At 40.0% G+C, this 12,112-nt stretch overlaps 1 protein-coding gene across 2 annotated transcripts in view; it reads right to left on the reverse strand.

Moving 5' to 3' along the window:
• Window positions 1-12,112, reverse strand: part of xdh (xanthine dehydrogenase) — a 33,369-nt gene that overhangs the window by 9,730 nt on the left and 11,527 nt on the right. The window contains exons 4-25 of one of the 2 annotated variants that reach the window (XM_014027073.1): window positions 11,964-12,060; window positions 11,736-11,844; window positions 11,445-11,571; window positions 10,957-11,018; window positions 10,782-10,871; window positions 10,622-10,702; window positions 8,330-8,474; window positions 8,135-8,227; window positions 7,871-8,022; window positions 6,552-6,645; window positions 6,003-6,112; window positions 5,507-5,691; window positions 5,273-5,435; window positions 5,104-5,193; window positions 4,854-5,023; window positions 2,632-2,746; window positions 2,439-2,558; window positions 2,243-2,339; window positions 2,048-2,169; window positions 668-801; window positions 501-588; window positions 338-424 (exon numbers count right to left, since the gene is read on the reverse strand). In XM_014027073.1, the coding sequence (XP_013882527.1) occupies window positions 338-424; window positions 501-588; window positions 668-801; window positions 2,048-2,169; window positions 2,243-2,339; window positions 2,439-2,558; window positions 2,632-2,746; window positions 4,854-5,023; window positions 5,104-5,193; window positions 5,273-5,435; window positions 5,507-5,691; window positions 6,003-6,112; window positions 6,552-6,645; window positions 7,871-8,022; window positions 8,135-8,227; window positions 8,330-8,474; window positions 10,622-10,702; window positions 10,782-10,871; window positions 10,957-11,018; window positions 11,445-11,571; window positions 11,736-11,844; window positions 11,964-12,060 (2,531 nt within the window). Of the gene's footprint in view, window positions 1-337; window positions 425-500; window positions 589-667; window positions 802-2,047; window positions 2,170-2,242; window positions 2,340-2,438; window positions 2,559-2,631; window positions 2,747-4,853; window positions 5,024-5,103; window positions 5,194-5,272; window positions 5,436-5,506; window positions 5,692-6,002; window positions 6,113-6,551; window positions 6,646-7,870; window positions 8,023-8,134; window positions 8,228-8,329; window positions 8,475-10,621; window positions 10,703-10,781; window positions 10,872-10,956; window positions 11,019-11,444; window positions 11,572-11,735; window positions 11,845-11,963; window positions 12,061-12,112 lie in introns of those variants that run through there. The other variant, XM_014027074.1, reaches the window with a different exon arrangement.

Here is a 12,112-nt window from a genome sequence, read left to right on the forward strand (position 1 = left end):
TTTTGTTGTTTATGTTAAAAAATGTTTATTTTTTATAAGCCTGAGTGGTTTGTTCACTGACTGTTGTATTTGTTCAAATAATTGTTATGGGCAGGTTTCAATATAAAAAAAGTCATAATCATATCTTATGATTAATTGACAGGAGTTTTGCTTTTAAAATATAAGTGCATTTTATTTAGTTAAAATACAAATACAATACAAATTATACCGAGATTTAGAATAATTATCATTTTGATCCATATGGTAATGTGTATCTGGGCCTCGTGTCTCTTTATGTTGAACAAATTGGGCCCCGAGGTCAAAAAGGTTAAGAGCCCCTGTTCTAGATGATACTCACTGCCTGAGAGAGGTCCATGGAGTTTCCAGCATTACTGTAGAAGGACACGTCCAGAGCAACCACCTTACCGTTGTTCAGAAACCCAACCTGCAGCAAGAAGCAAAGAGATAATCTAACTTTCTCACAAATGTAAGTGATGCACCAGCAGAGGGTGCCCTCTCACCTTGTATTTCCCATAAAATGGATGTCGTCCACCTGTGATCAGCATGTCCTCGTCTCTGTCCAGCATACATCTGACAGGTCTCTTTAGCCTGAAACACCAAAACATCTTCTTATCATCACGTTCTAAAGGACTACAGTTTAAAAAAACAAACAAATGGATACACCAACTTGTTTGCTGCCACGGCAACCACAGGAGACAACACAATAGTCCGACTTTCTTTTCCTCCAAAGCCTCCGCCCATCCTCTTCACCCGGACCAACACCTTGTTAGCAGGAACACCCAGGGCCTTCGCCACAAAAAACTGAAGCAGAGACAGACAARAGTCATGTGATGAAATCTAGTTGTTCTCAGTTGTGCTTTGTTGCCTCTTGGGAGGACTGTCTTGAGGGCTCGACACACGGGAGGCGACGTCTCTCGCTCTCCATTCATTTCCTATGGAGCCTGTGCGGTGAGGCGACAATCRCTTGCCCTCCTCCAGCTAAGCGACCGGCGAAAATAGTGCATGTGAAATTTTGCGCTCGTACACGTAGACGTGCACACGCGAGCTTGTGACGCGACACATGAAAGTTGAAAAATGTTCAACTTTTGTCGCTGTCGCTTAGCGTACTACCAATCAGCGAGGGTTTCATTGGCTGACCAATGAGAGGAGAGTATGCTACACACTGCAGTTAGCTAACACTTTCACCAAGTGATTACTAAAAAACTTTGTGGGAATTTATTGGCACCAGGGTGAAGTTTATGGTAAGTTTTTCCGCATAAAACTGTATCTTGATGTGTGTTTGTTTTTCAATATCATTAGCATCGCAAGATTTGTTTAGTTTACACGTCTGTAATGCACACCCGCCTTCAGAGTCAAGAACCAAKCAAATTTTGTGAAGACAAGCGATCTGAGAGCGCGATTCGCAACGCTGTGATCGCTATCGCGTCCCGTGTGTCGGGTTTCACCCTGGCTGCGATGACAGCCGCTAATCGCTGTAGTTTGTCACTCCTCGTGTGTCGAGCCCTTTAAGGGCTTCTCTACATTTGTTTTCTTATGATTTGTAATTGTTTGGACTAATGATTTTGTGATTTTCTGTAAAATTACACCTTAAATTTGGCCTTATTTGATCAAACAAACAAGCAAAAAAAAAAAAAAACTAAAGAAAATACAGTTTGATGCTAAGAGTTAGATGACTGCTGAAATTTACTGAAGGAGCTGAAACTGAATTAAGACAAAAGAAGAAGAGAACTAGTGACAAAATACTAGTAAAAGCCAGATGTATAAAGGTTACTAAAAGTGAACTAAAACAGAGCTGTATTTTGGGTTATTTTGAAGGATTTTTGAGAAACTGCAAAAGGTAAATGGCCTGAACATGTATAGAGCTTTAAGTCCAAGGACTCCAAAGGTCACACAATGATGGTGGTAAGCTACATTGTAGCCACAGCTGCCCTGGGCAGATTCACGCAAGTGAGGCTGCCATTCACTACTGCGACTTCTGACCAACACCACCTGTACTCCAGATTTTACTGACATGCTCTTTAGTTTCAAGGTCTCAGAGTGATATTACCTGTGATTCAGAAGGAGACTGAGTGGAAACAAAGAGCTCCATCTCTCCATCTTCCAGAGGAACAGCCAAAGTGACTTGTGTTTCCAGGTAGAAATGCTCCTGACCTCCGATATGAATCTCACCTGAGAGGCARTCAGTTATTARCACATATTTAATGGAAGATGATCAYAAGTAGACCCAAAGAGACARTTTTACCCTCAAGGATGTGATCAGCCTGTTTAAATCCTGCCTCAACATCTCYGTTTTGAATGGTTCTGACTGGTTCATAAAAGGACTGGGCAGCAATGGCCTCCTGTCAGTAAAATGAACMAAAAATGTAATTACAGAAGAATCAAAATAGAGAAGCTGAGCCCTGGTTGGTCCACTGCAGTCCAGGTGTGCCTAGCCTCACCTGGATGGTGATAACAGGCTGCAGCTCTTCATACTGGATCTTAACAGCTTTGGCAGCACGCTGCGCATGAACCTGAGTGTCAGCTACCACAGCCCCAATGATGTGACCCACACAGGTCACCTGYGTAGCAAACAAACACGTCATCAACCTAAACTTTAGAGCACTCTGATTGGTCAAATCGACATAAGAATACCTTGCTGTCAGCAAAGACTGTCTCGTCGTGTCTCAGGTTACTGCCAGGAACGTCATCAGCAAACAGGAAGCTGACAACACCAGGTGAACGTTCAGCTGCCGACACATCCACAGAGCTGAAATGGTCACATGATTATAGGTGTGTGCTATGGTACAGGTTTTTTATTCAATATACCGTATTTATTCGTGTATAATATGATCTCATGTATAATACGACCCCCCCCCCCTTTTTGAGCTTAAAAAGCATAAAAATTTAATCCTCAAACTACCTCCAATTTCACACAGACTTCAAGATTTTTCAGCCTTTGCAGTCTTTATACATATCAGTAAAATGATCATTGGACTGTTCATTTTATTTTAACAACATATGTACTAAAAGGTATTTTGACAACAAATATATATCAGCAAACTGATTTTGAGCTTTGTAGCAGCATCATATGAATTCTGGCATTTTACACATAGTCCACCAGGAGGYGCCAACACAAAAGTCAGATGAGGTTCACATGAGGTTTGGACCATCTTCTGGGGGAAAAGCAGATTCCTTCCTACTTGCGAGCGCCCCCTCTGGTGGGGAAACATTTTTCAGGGATACAAACTTTTTCAGAACACCGGTAGACGGCAGCCATTACAGATGAACACGTGTTTGTTGTTCAAGGAGCGGCCCGGTCACAAGCTAATGTCATTAGTTTGTTATCATTACTAAGGTGCAGGACTGCCTTTTTTTTACATCATGTCGCCTGCCTGGATCTGTTATTATCTCGCTCTGAAGCACGGAGGAGTGTCACAGGTGAGCTCGTTTCAGCTGCTTTTCACGATGCGGTCTCATTTCTGGACTCAAGCATTTTGTGAATGAAGCCGATTAAAATACATAAGTAAAAATATTTACCCGAGTATAAGACTACCCCCACCCCCCCCGACATTATGGATATTTTATGGATTAAATTTTATGTATTATACTTGAATAAATACGGTAGATGTGCTATACAGCACAGGTGTGTAATACAGTGCAGGTGAAGTTTATGATACAGGTATGTTATACAGTAAAGGTGTACAGTATAGGATTATTATATTACAGCTCTACAAAACAAAGGCTTTCATTGGTTAAGACGTGCCATGATGGCCATCCAAAGCTATTAATGAGGAAGATCTCATACCCCATACCCACTGGCTTTATCTGTGTGCATGTGAACAACAGATTTAAAAATAAAGAAAAACCAGTGTTGTATAAGTACCTCAAAGTGATACTTGAGTAAAAGTACAAGTTATCTTACCATAAAATTACTTTGGTAAAAGTTCAAGTCCTCTAAGAATATTACTTGCGTAAAAGTCTTAAAGTATATAATACATTTTGTACTTAAGTATCAAAAGTAAATTTCTGACGTAAAATGTACTTAAGTATTGAAAGTAAAAGTATTGAGTGAAATGAGTGGCTAGACTTCCCAAAATGACATTTATTGAGAGGTGGTGAAACCCTCAAAAAATGTTTTTCTAAAGGCCAAAATGGCTATATTGTCATATAAAAACGTTAATGTTAAAAAAGTTAGGATGAACTAGTCTACCTGCTTCAGTTAATATATATATATATATATATATATATATATATATATATATATATATATATATATATATATATATATATACTGTATTTGTATGTATGTATGCCACAGACATCTTGGTACTAGGCTACAGTATATCTGCTATGTTCTGCTGGAGTGTGATTTGTGTTATTTGCAGCTGTGGTGGATTGTGTGCAAACTAATACAGGATCAGAATGATATATATTTATACTTCTCATCCAACCACAATTACTGTAAATTCACTCAATGCAGGAGGATATTTTTTTAACAACAAACTGTAATGAAATAGGAGTAACGACTTTCTACTTCTTACCTTTTTTAAAAATGTAATAAGTAGAAAGTACAGATAACTGTAAAAATGTAAGAAGTAGAAGTAAAAGGTATGCTTAAAAATAGTTACTCAAGTAAAGTACAGACACCCAAAAATTCTACTTAAGTACAGTAAAAAAGTATTTGTACTTACTGTAGTTACTTTACAACTCTGAGAAAAACTAACAGCATCAGAAATGGACCGGGCAGAATTTCAAGGTATGTTAAATGCACGTTAATATAGTTGTTGTTGTTAAACATTGGCTTTGTTAACGCAATGATAACACATTAACGTTCCCAGCACTAATACATCATAGGTGTGCTGCAGATGTCTTACAGTATTCGAGCATGAGCCTTGGTGCTGGTGATTAGTGCCAGGTAGAGCTCATTCTCGTACATCGGCACATCATCGCAGTAAACTGCCTCCCCTGTGGCCTGCTTCAGGGCCGACAGGTGCATTATGGGAAGGCCCACCACATCCTCCTGGCTTTGCCTGTCTGGCACTGCCTGAAGGCAGAGCAAAGAGTCACACCCAAGCAGTAAATATTTGATTGCTTTTGGCCTCAGTGGGGCAGAGTTTGACATACCTGGTAGATCTGAATACTGGATGGTGTTTCGTGATGGTAGACCTGTGTGGCACTCAGACACTCTGAGCCAACTTCCTGCACTTCGATGCCCTGACAGAACAAATAAAACAAAACAGTTGTTTAAGACAACTGCAAACCAAAACTTACTTTCTTCAGGTGAAACGCTGACCTGCAGCCTGAGTTTCTGCAGCACCGTCAGGTAGAACTTGTAGAACAGACTCAGAGTCAGAGTTCGCCGGTATGTCACCATGCCACCGGGTGCTGAGGGGTCGAGCGCCATCTCCTCAGCCAATGAGGAGCAAGCTTCCTGCAGAAGCTCCTCCCCCCACCTCCTGTATGACACCACACAGTGTTACATCTTTCCATCATTCCCTCATCTTTACACTCACAGTGGACTTATTACCTTCCCAGCAGTTTAGTCGCCGTCTTCTTGGCCAGCATTGTGGTTGGTGCCATGCCGCCATAACTCAATCTCAAGGTCTCCACAACATCAGTCCCGGGAGTGAAGGTGACGCTCATCGCTGCTGTGACAATACTGATGTCATCCTCACGGCGAGGGGACTGTTTGAAAGCTGAGACGAACTGAGACTAAGGAAACAGAACATCGACAGGTGTTGGACAGAAGCTGATAATAGATAGGAGGAAGTGACTGGCTGGGTTAAAAGATCGTTGAAGTTTAGGGATTGAGGATAATCGACAAAGGTTTCTTTTTACTGTACACAGTAGATAAAARGTAGTACTACTGGTGGTACTTAAAGTAGTTACTAGGCAATAAAATGGTGCCCTGCATGTTTTGTGAAGATTTCTTGGGTTTCAATGTCATTACATCACTGATTGTTGGGTGCCACTGTTTGAGACGATTGACAGTTTGGTTTTATTATGGTGATGCCTTACCCTACCTTCTTGCTGTATGGGATGTGTACAGAGAGCAGGATCTCCTGCGGTCGTACAACCGTTTTCCTGTAACCCGTAAAGAACGTGTCGTCCATCTGAACTTCACGACTTCCATCTGTTAAACAGAAAGGTCAAAGGTCAGGGCCATGCTTTTTGGCTTGCTGTTACTTGTCTGAACTGGTACAAGATCAAAAATAATCAAACWGCTAAGAAATCATTCCACAAATTAATCGCAGCTTTAACTAACAACTTTTATAACTTCATGTTCTGGTATTTTAACAGGTTTCACCAGAGTCTGATACAGTAGGATTAAAAGAGATTTCTTAACCAGATTCTGATTATGTAACGTACATTTAACAGGCAGAAACATTAACTAGCAGTTTAGACTTTAGTTTAAAGGTCACCGCAGGGCCTCCTGGAACAAGTAAACAAAATATGATGACATGATTTACGTAAGTCCAAATTACTGTGCAGTATCGGACCTAAGCTTCAGGATCATTTAGGGTCAAAATGCCTTAATATTTAAAGGCTTACTAATGTAAATAAAGTGTTACCTTTGTCCATCAGAGTGAGTTTGCAGCCGGCTGCCATGAAAACAGGGTTGAGATCAGAAATGGGACTAGCTGTCATGATGTTTCCTCCTACAGCCTTCAAACACAACAACGCAAGTAAAACACAAAAATATCTTTTTCATTTGGTCAGTGTTGTATATAGTTTGCTGAGCTCAGTGGGAAAAGTATACTTCCTGGATATACTGTATCTATTTTACCATTCTAAATTATTTGATGTCAAATGTTTTGCAAAACCTCCAACCTTCCCTTGCCAACTAACAGCATCCTGCCTCTGTCTATATGTCTCCCAGTTTCAGACACAAACTGTCTCTTTGTATATTTCTTGGAGTTATGCCACCTTCACAAGTGTTTGAATTAGAACCAGGGCTTTATTTACTAAAATCCCAAATGATGAGTGCTAAATTGCTTGTGCAAACTCAAAATTTGCACATGCTATTAGTGGGTGTGTTGTGGAAGATCTAGTAAAAATGCATTTGCAAAATGATAACAGGTGCAAAAGGGATGCAGATCGCCCTACTGAAATGAGGATTTTGCGTGCACTACATGGCCGTCAACACGGGGAGTATTTGTGACAGTCCAAATATGTCAAACACACAGAACATTCTCTCTTTGTCGTATGTCGTTGTAACGATGCCTAGCTAAAATGAAAGCAGACATCGGTTCGTAGAGTGGTGCCAGTTTGCGCCTGCCTTACAAACATGCTAAGTATAGACACAAAAAGAGCAACAGCGATCAGTTTTAGGTTTGATAAATCAGATTGCAGATATTTCCTCCGCCCAGTATTTTTCTAATTATCATCTTCTGTAYATTCATGAAGACAAATATGTTAAATCAAATGTCTTCTATTTTGCTTGTTTGACAGACCACTCCTCAGTGCACATTAAATAAATCAGCTAACACGTTTGCATGTGCTTTTATACATGCCTTTGTAGATCAGGCCCTTAGGCTGTTTCCTGGGGGAACATCCAGTCCACTAAACCRTTTGATTAACTGTCTGTTCTGTTTATTTAATTGTACATCTGAATTCAGAATTATCTAAAATGGATTCTTGCCTCTATTTAATAAAACTTGACTGACAGTATTSGTGAAGTTTTTGTTGGTGCTGCTGTGTATTTCCTGAAAATTCTGAGAAGACCAAAAACATGCATGTCACGATGCTTTGAGGCCAAGGCTTCCCTTGTAAAAGAGATCTAGGATTTCTATGGGATTTGCCTGGTTAAATAAAGGTTAATAATTATAATGATAAAATCACTGATAACCTCTGACTGCCACTGTACTCCTGAACTAAATCAAGGACTCACAGCTACATTACGGATCTGCTGTCCAGCGAACCACTGAAGCTGCTCCAGGATGGCGAGGAAAACTTCAGTGTGGTGAGGAGGAAGTGTCCTCACCGCCTGCCTCAGCACTGCTGCCATGTGGGTCAGGGTGCATGCTGCACCGAATTCAATACCTGAACACAAAAATCACTTTTACCCCCATCTGGACCATATTTAACATATTATAATGTGGAAAATATTTCTGYTTTTAAAGTTTAGTGCTGTTTGTATCTGTTTCCTTCTCACCGTCCTCAGTGTGAGTCACTGCATTCAGCTCAGGGATAAAGGCTGGAGCCAGGATGATTGGATAAACCATGTTCTTAAACTTGACTTCAATACCTGCAAACACAAACAATGAGTGAATGGATTAAYAATGTCTTAACTGGTTATACTTACGGGACTAAGTAAATGAATGAGTGACTCTGACAGAAGCAGACAGACCTACTTCAGTGTTTCCCACCACCACTCTTGCCTCTGGATGTTTCCATTTCAGAAGCAGAAACTCATTCAGACTACCCGGCTGCAGCCATGTTGTTCGCTCACCACGGAAACACAAGGATTGTGACCTTTGACTTTTAGACAGACTCTAGGTGAGAGTGAAGTGGTGAGAAGAGAGGACAGAAAAGGATGTGAGCCTACAAACCAAATGAAGTCATAGAACTCATGAAGGGGTTATTAAATTCACTAAAGCCTGGTTTTTACTTCAATATCAGACAGCAGATCAGTAATTATGTTATTTCAGACGTTTTTTCTGACAGTGTTCACAGTTTACGGAGCCTGCGAGGGGACACAGGGGGATTTTTTTTCTTTTGTGTTCCCACGCAATGCCATTGCGATAGTTGCAATACCTTTGCGTTACCTCGCAATATCTTTGTGTTACCTCGCAAAACTTTTTCCGTTCCCATGCAAAAGTTTGTTTTGCATATGAATTGAATTAAATCAGACTTTTATTTTGAAATATCCGGTTACCAAAACAGGATGTTTTGCCACAAGTTCGTGAAATTGACATTGATGTTGCATGGCTGCACTGTGTTAAAATATCAGCATATGACATACTTCCATGCGTGGCTGTGTGATATATTCATTCTGAAGCTGAATTAAAGCAGTAGGCTAACTCGCTAATGGTGAGCGTGTGAATTTGTTACTAAACCGGCAGGCACAAATAGTGAAAAAACAACTTTTGCGAGGGAACGCAAAAGGTATTGCGAGGTAATACTATTGTGTGGGAACACAAAAGAAAAAAATCTCCCATGACCCCTCACGGGCTCTGTAATAGTTGGGCTAAAGACGTGGAGGATCACATTTTTACTTCTAGAATAACTAAACAAAAACAGTGATAGGAGATAGATAGTTTTACTTTCAGTCTATGTATCAGACATTGGGTGAGGAGTTGAAAGATGAAAATCTCTTTTTTTCTTGTTAAAATGGTACATAGCTTGAACTTATGTAGCACTTTATCAAGTTCCTACAGACTCCAAAACACTTTAACTTCAGTCATTCACCCATTCAAACACACATTCACACACCAAAGGGAGTAAGCTACGATGTAGACACAACTGCACAGGAGCACACTGACAGAGGCGGGGCTGCCATGCACCGGCGCTCAGGCCAACATCAGCAGGCAAGGTGGGTGAAGTGTCTTGGCCAAGGACACAGTGACTGAGATGCCTGGAACGGGGGATCAAACCAGCAACCCATTGGTTACAGGACAACTCCCCCTAACTACTCTGCCACAGCCACCCAAATTGACACACAGAAGGAAGTGCTGCTCTGCATAAACAGAAACAGCCACAAAGCATTGACCATGTGAGCCGCATAGGTCTGCAGGACAGAGTTAACCATGGGGCAATGTACATGACAGGTGTCAGCAGGAGATAACAGATGGAAGCTACGCAACTTTGGATGCAACAATGTCAACAAGCTATACGTAATGAAGTATAAACCGGCACTTTCACTTCAATTCAAGTCAATTCAATTCAATTCAATTAAGTTCAGTTCAATTCAATTCAGTTTAGTTCAGTTCAGTTCAATTCAGTTCAATTCAATTCAATTCAATTCAATTCAATTCAATTCAATTCAATTCAATTCAATTCAATTCAGTTCCATTCAATTCATTTCAAAAATACTTTATTGATCCCAGAGGGAAATTAGGTAAAATTTAAGTGTTGACTAGAAGCCGTTTGAACTACAGCTCTCATGATGATTTAAMCCAGTGGTTCTCAAACCGTTTAGATCTGGGATCCCTTACAAGAGTGAAAAAATTTCCAGGGACCCCCTCCTAAAACCTATGCTGTTTTTTTAATCACTTTCACTTTAACCCCTAAATGCCATAAGAATATTACGTTTTGTTTGGTTTAGTGTGTTTATTATATGCATTATTTTACAATAAAAACAATTGCAATTTATTGCAATTATTTGAGGACCCCCAAGTTATGGCTCGTGAACTGCTGGGGGTCCTGGGACCCCAGTTTGAGAACCTCTCATTTAAATGATATGACCACAAACAATCAACAATCACTTTCCAAATCTAAAAGTGCTACTTTCTTGTCCCACATACATTGTACCTGTCCTTTACCCAAAATTGTTGTCCAAAATAAAATAATACATTTGACTGTATGCTGATGATATACTGGTTTGTATGAGTGAAATGTATATCTTGATGGACTGACATAGTTTGTTAAAAATCAGTTTTCTGAACATGTTGCACATCAGTGTGTTTTGTGGTGTGTTTACCATAAGTTCAGGGGGGAAGATGACTTCCTGTGTGGGGTCATATGGTTCAAAGTCTTCGGTATTGAAGAGGGAAGTCACTTCCTGTTCAGAAATGCATAAAGCCTTTAATTGAATGATCTGAGCACATTTCTTAACAGCACTGACCATTAATCAGACTTACATCACAGTTTTCTTTTGAGATTTGGAGATCTTTGTTCCCATTCTTCATACAGCACTCATAATTCTCTTTACCACCACAGCATCCCCCATCCTGCAGGAAATACACCACCAAAATAAAGGTCCAGAAACAACGCTATATAATTAATTCAACCTAAATATTATAAATGTAATCTTACCACAGAGAAAGTTTTATAACCCTGCAGAATGGGTCTATATCCAGTGCAACGGCAAAGATTTCCTGAAAGAAAGTAACATTTTTGAAACTTTGACAGTATTTTACTGTAATATTGTGCTAATTGTACACACTATATTACTGGAAACTCCAATGGATTGTGGTATAATCAGTGTTTTCTACTATAAAGTCCTCCTAAATCATTTTACAATCACAAAGTAAAAAAAAATAAAGAAATATAAAGCAAAGTCTTATTATTATATTTAGTCTTTTATTCTTTTTTATTCTATTGTCAGTATCTCATTTCTGTTGTGTTATGTAAAAACTCACGTAAAAACATTCAATTCTAATACAGTAATGACAAGGTAAATGACAWGTAACTGAAATCAGGTTACAGCCATATTTTTATAACGTAATGTAGTTCTGAGTTGTTTTTAGCTGATTAGTCTGTCAATCAACAGCACATGAAGTGAAACTAACAAACTTCGGAACCTTGGAAGGCTTCTTCCACGTCGRCCATCTTTGGTGTGGGGTTGTTTCTCAGTAATGCATACATGGACATTACGATTCCAGGTGTGCAGAAACCACAYTGTGAGCCGTGAGACTTGGCAATTCGTTCCTAAACATCAAAACACATTAAACAGAGTTTCAGAGTACTATTCTTCTTTTTAGATACTTTCAGCATTGATTTCTGTTAAAGGCTGTCTTTTTTGTCCAACCCTGATTTGGGGCTGAAAGATGACATTATATCTTCTTTCGGGCAATAAGGTGTCTTTCGTTTACCTGTACGGGGTGCAGTTTCCTTGCAAGACTGCCGATTCCCTCTACTGTTGTTACAGCAACCATGTGCAGGGAGCAGAGGGGGGCGAGGCAGGCGTTGACGGCATAATGACTGAATGCAGTTAAGTATAAATGTGTTCTAACATCTGTGAAATCAGGGAAATCTGAAATGTCAGATGGAAGCACATGACTACAGCTGTAGCAAGATTCATTTCCACACAGAGAGGATACAGGGGCTGTTTGGTGTGTGGCTGAAATCTGGACAGCATGACTGTACAGGCGCCACATCCTCCTTCAGCACAGCCCAGTTTAGTTCCTGTCAAACCCACTGAACACACACACACACACACACACACACACACACACACACACACACACAC

The sequence above is a fragment of the Austrofundulus limnaeus genome, unplaced genomic scaffold (assembly GCF_001266775.1).
Source record: "Austrofundulus limnaeus strain Quisiro unplaced genomic scaffold, Austrofundulus_limnaeus-1.0 Scaffold613, whole genome shotgun sequence".
NCBI classification, from domain to species: Eukaryota; Metazoa; Chordata; class Actinopteri; order Cyprinodontiformes; family Rivulidae; genus Austrofundulus; species Austrofundulus limnaeus.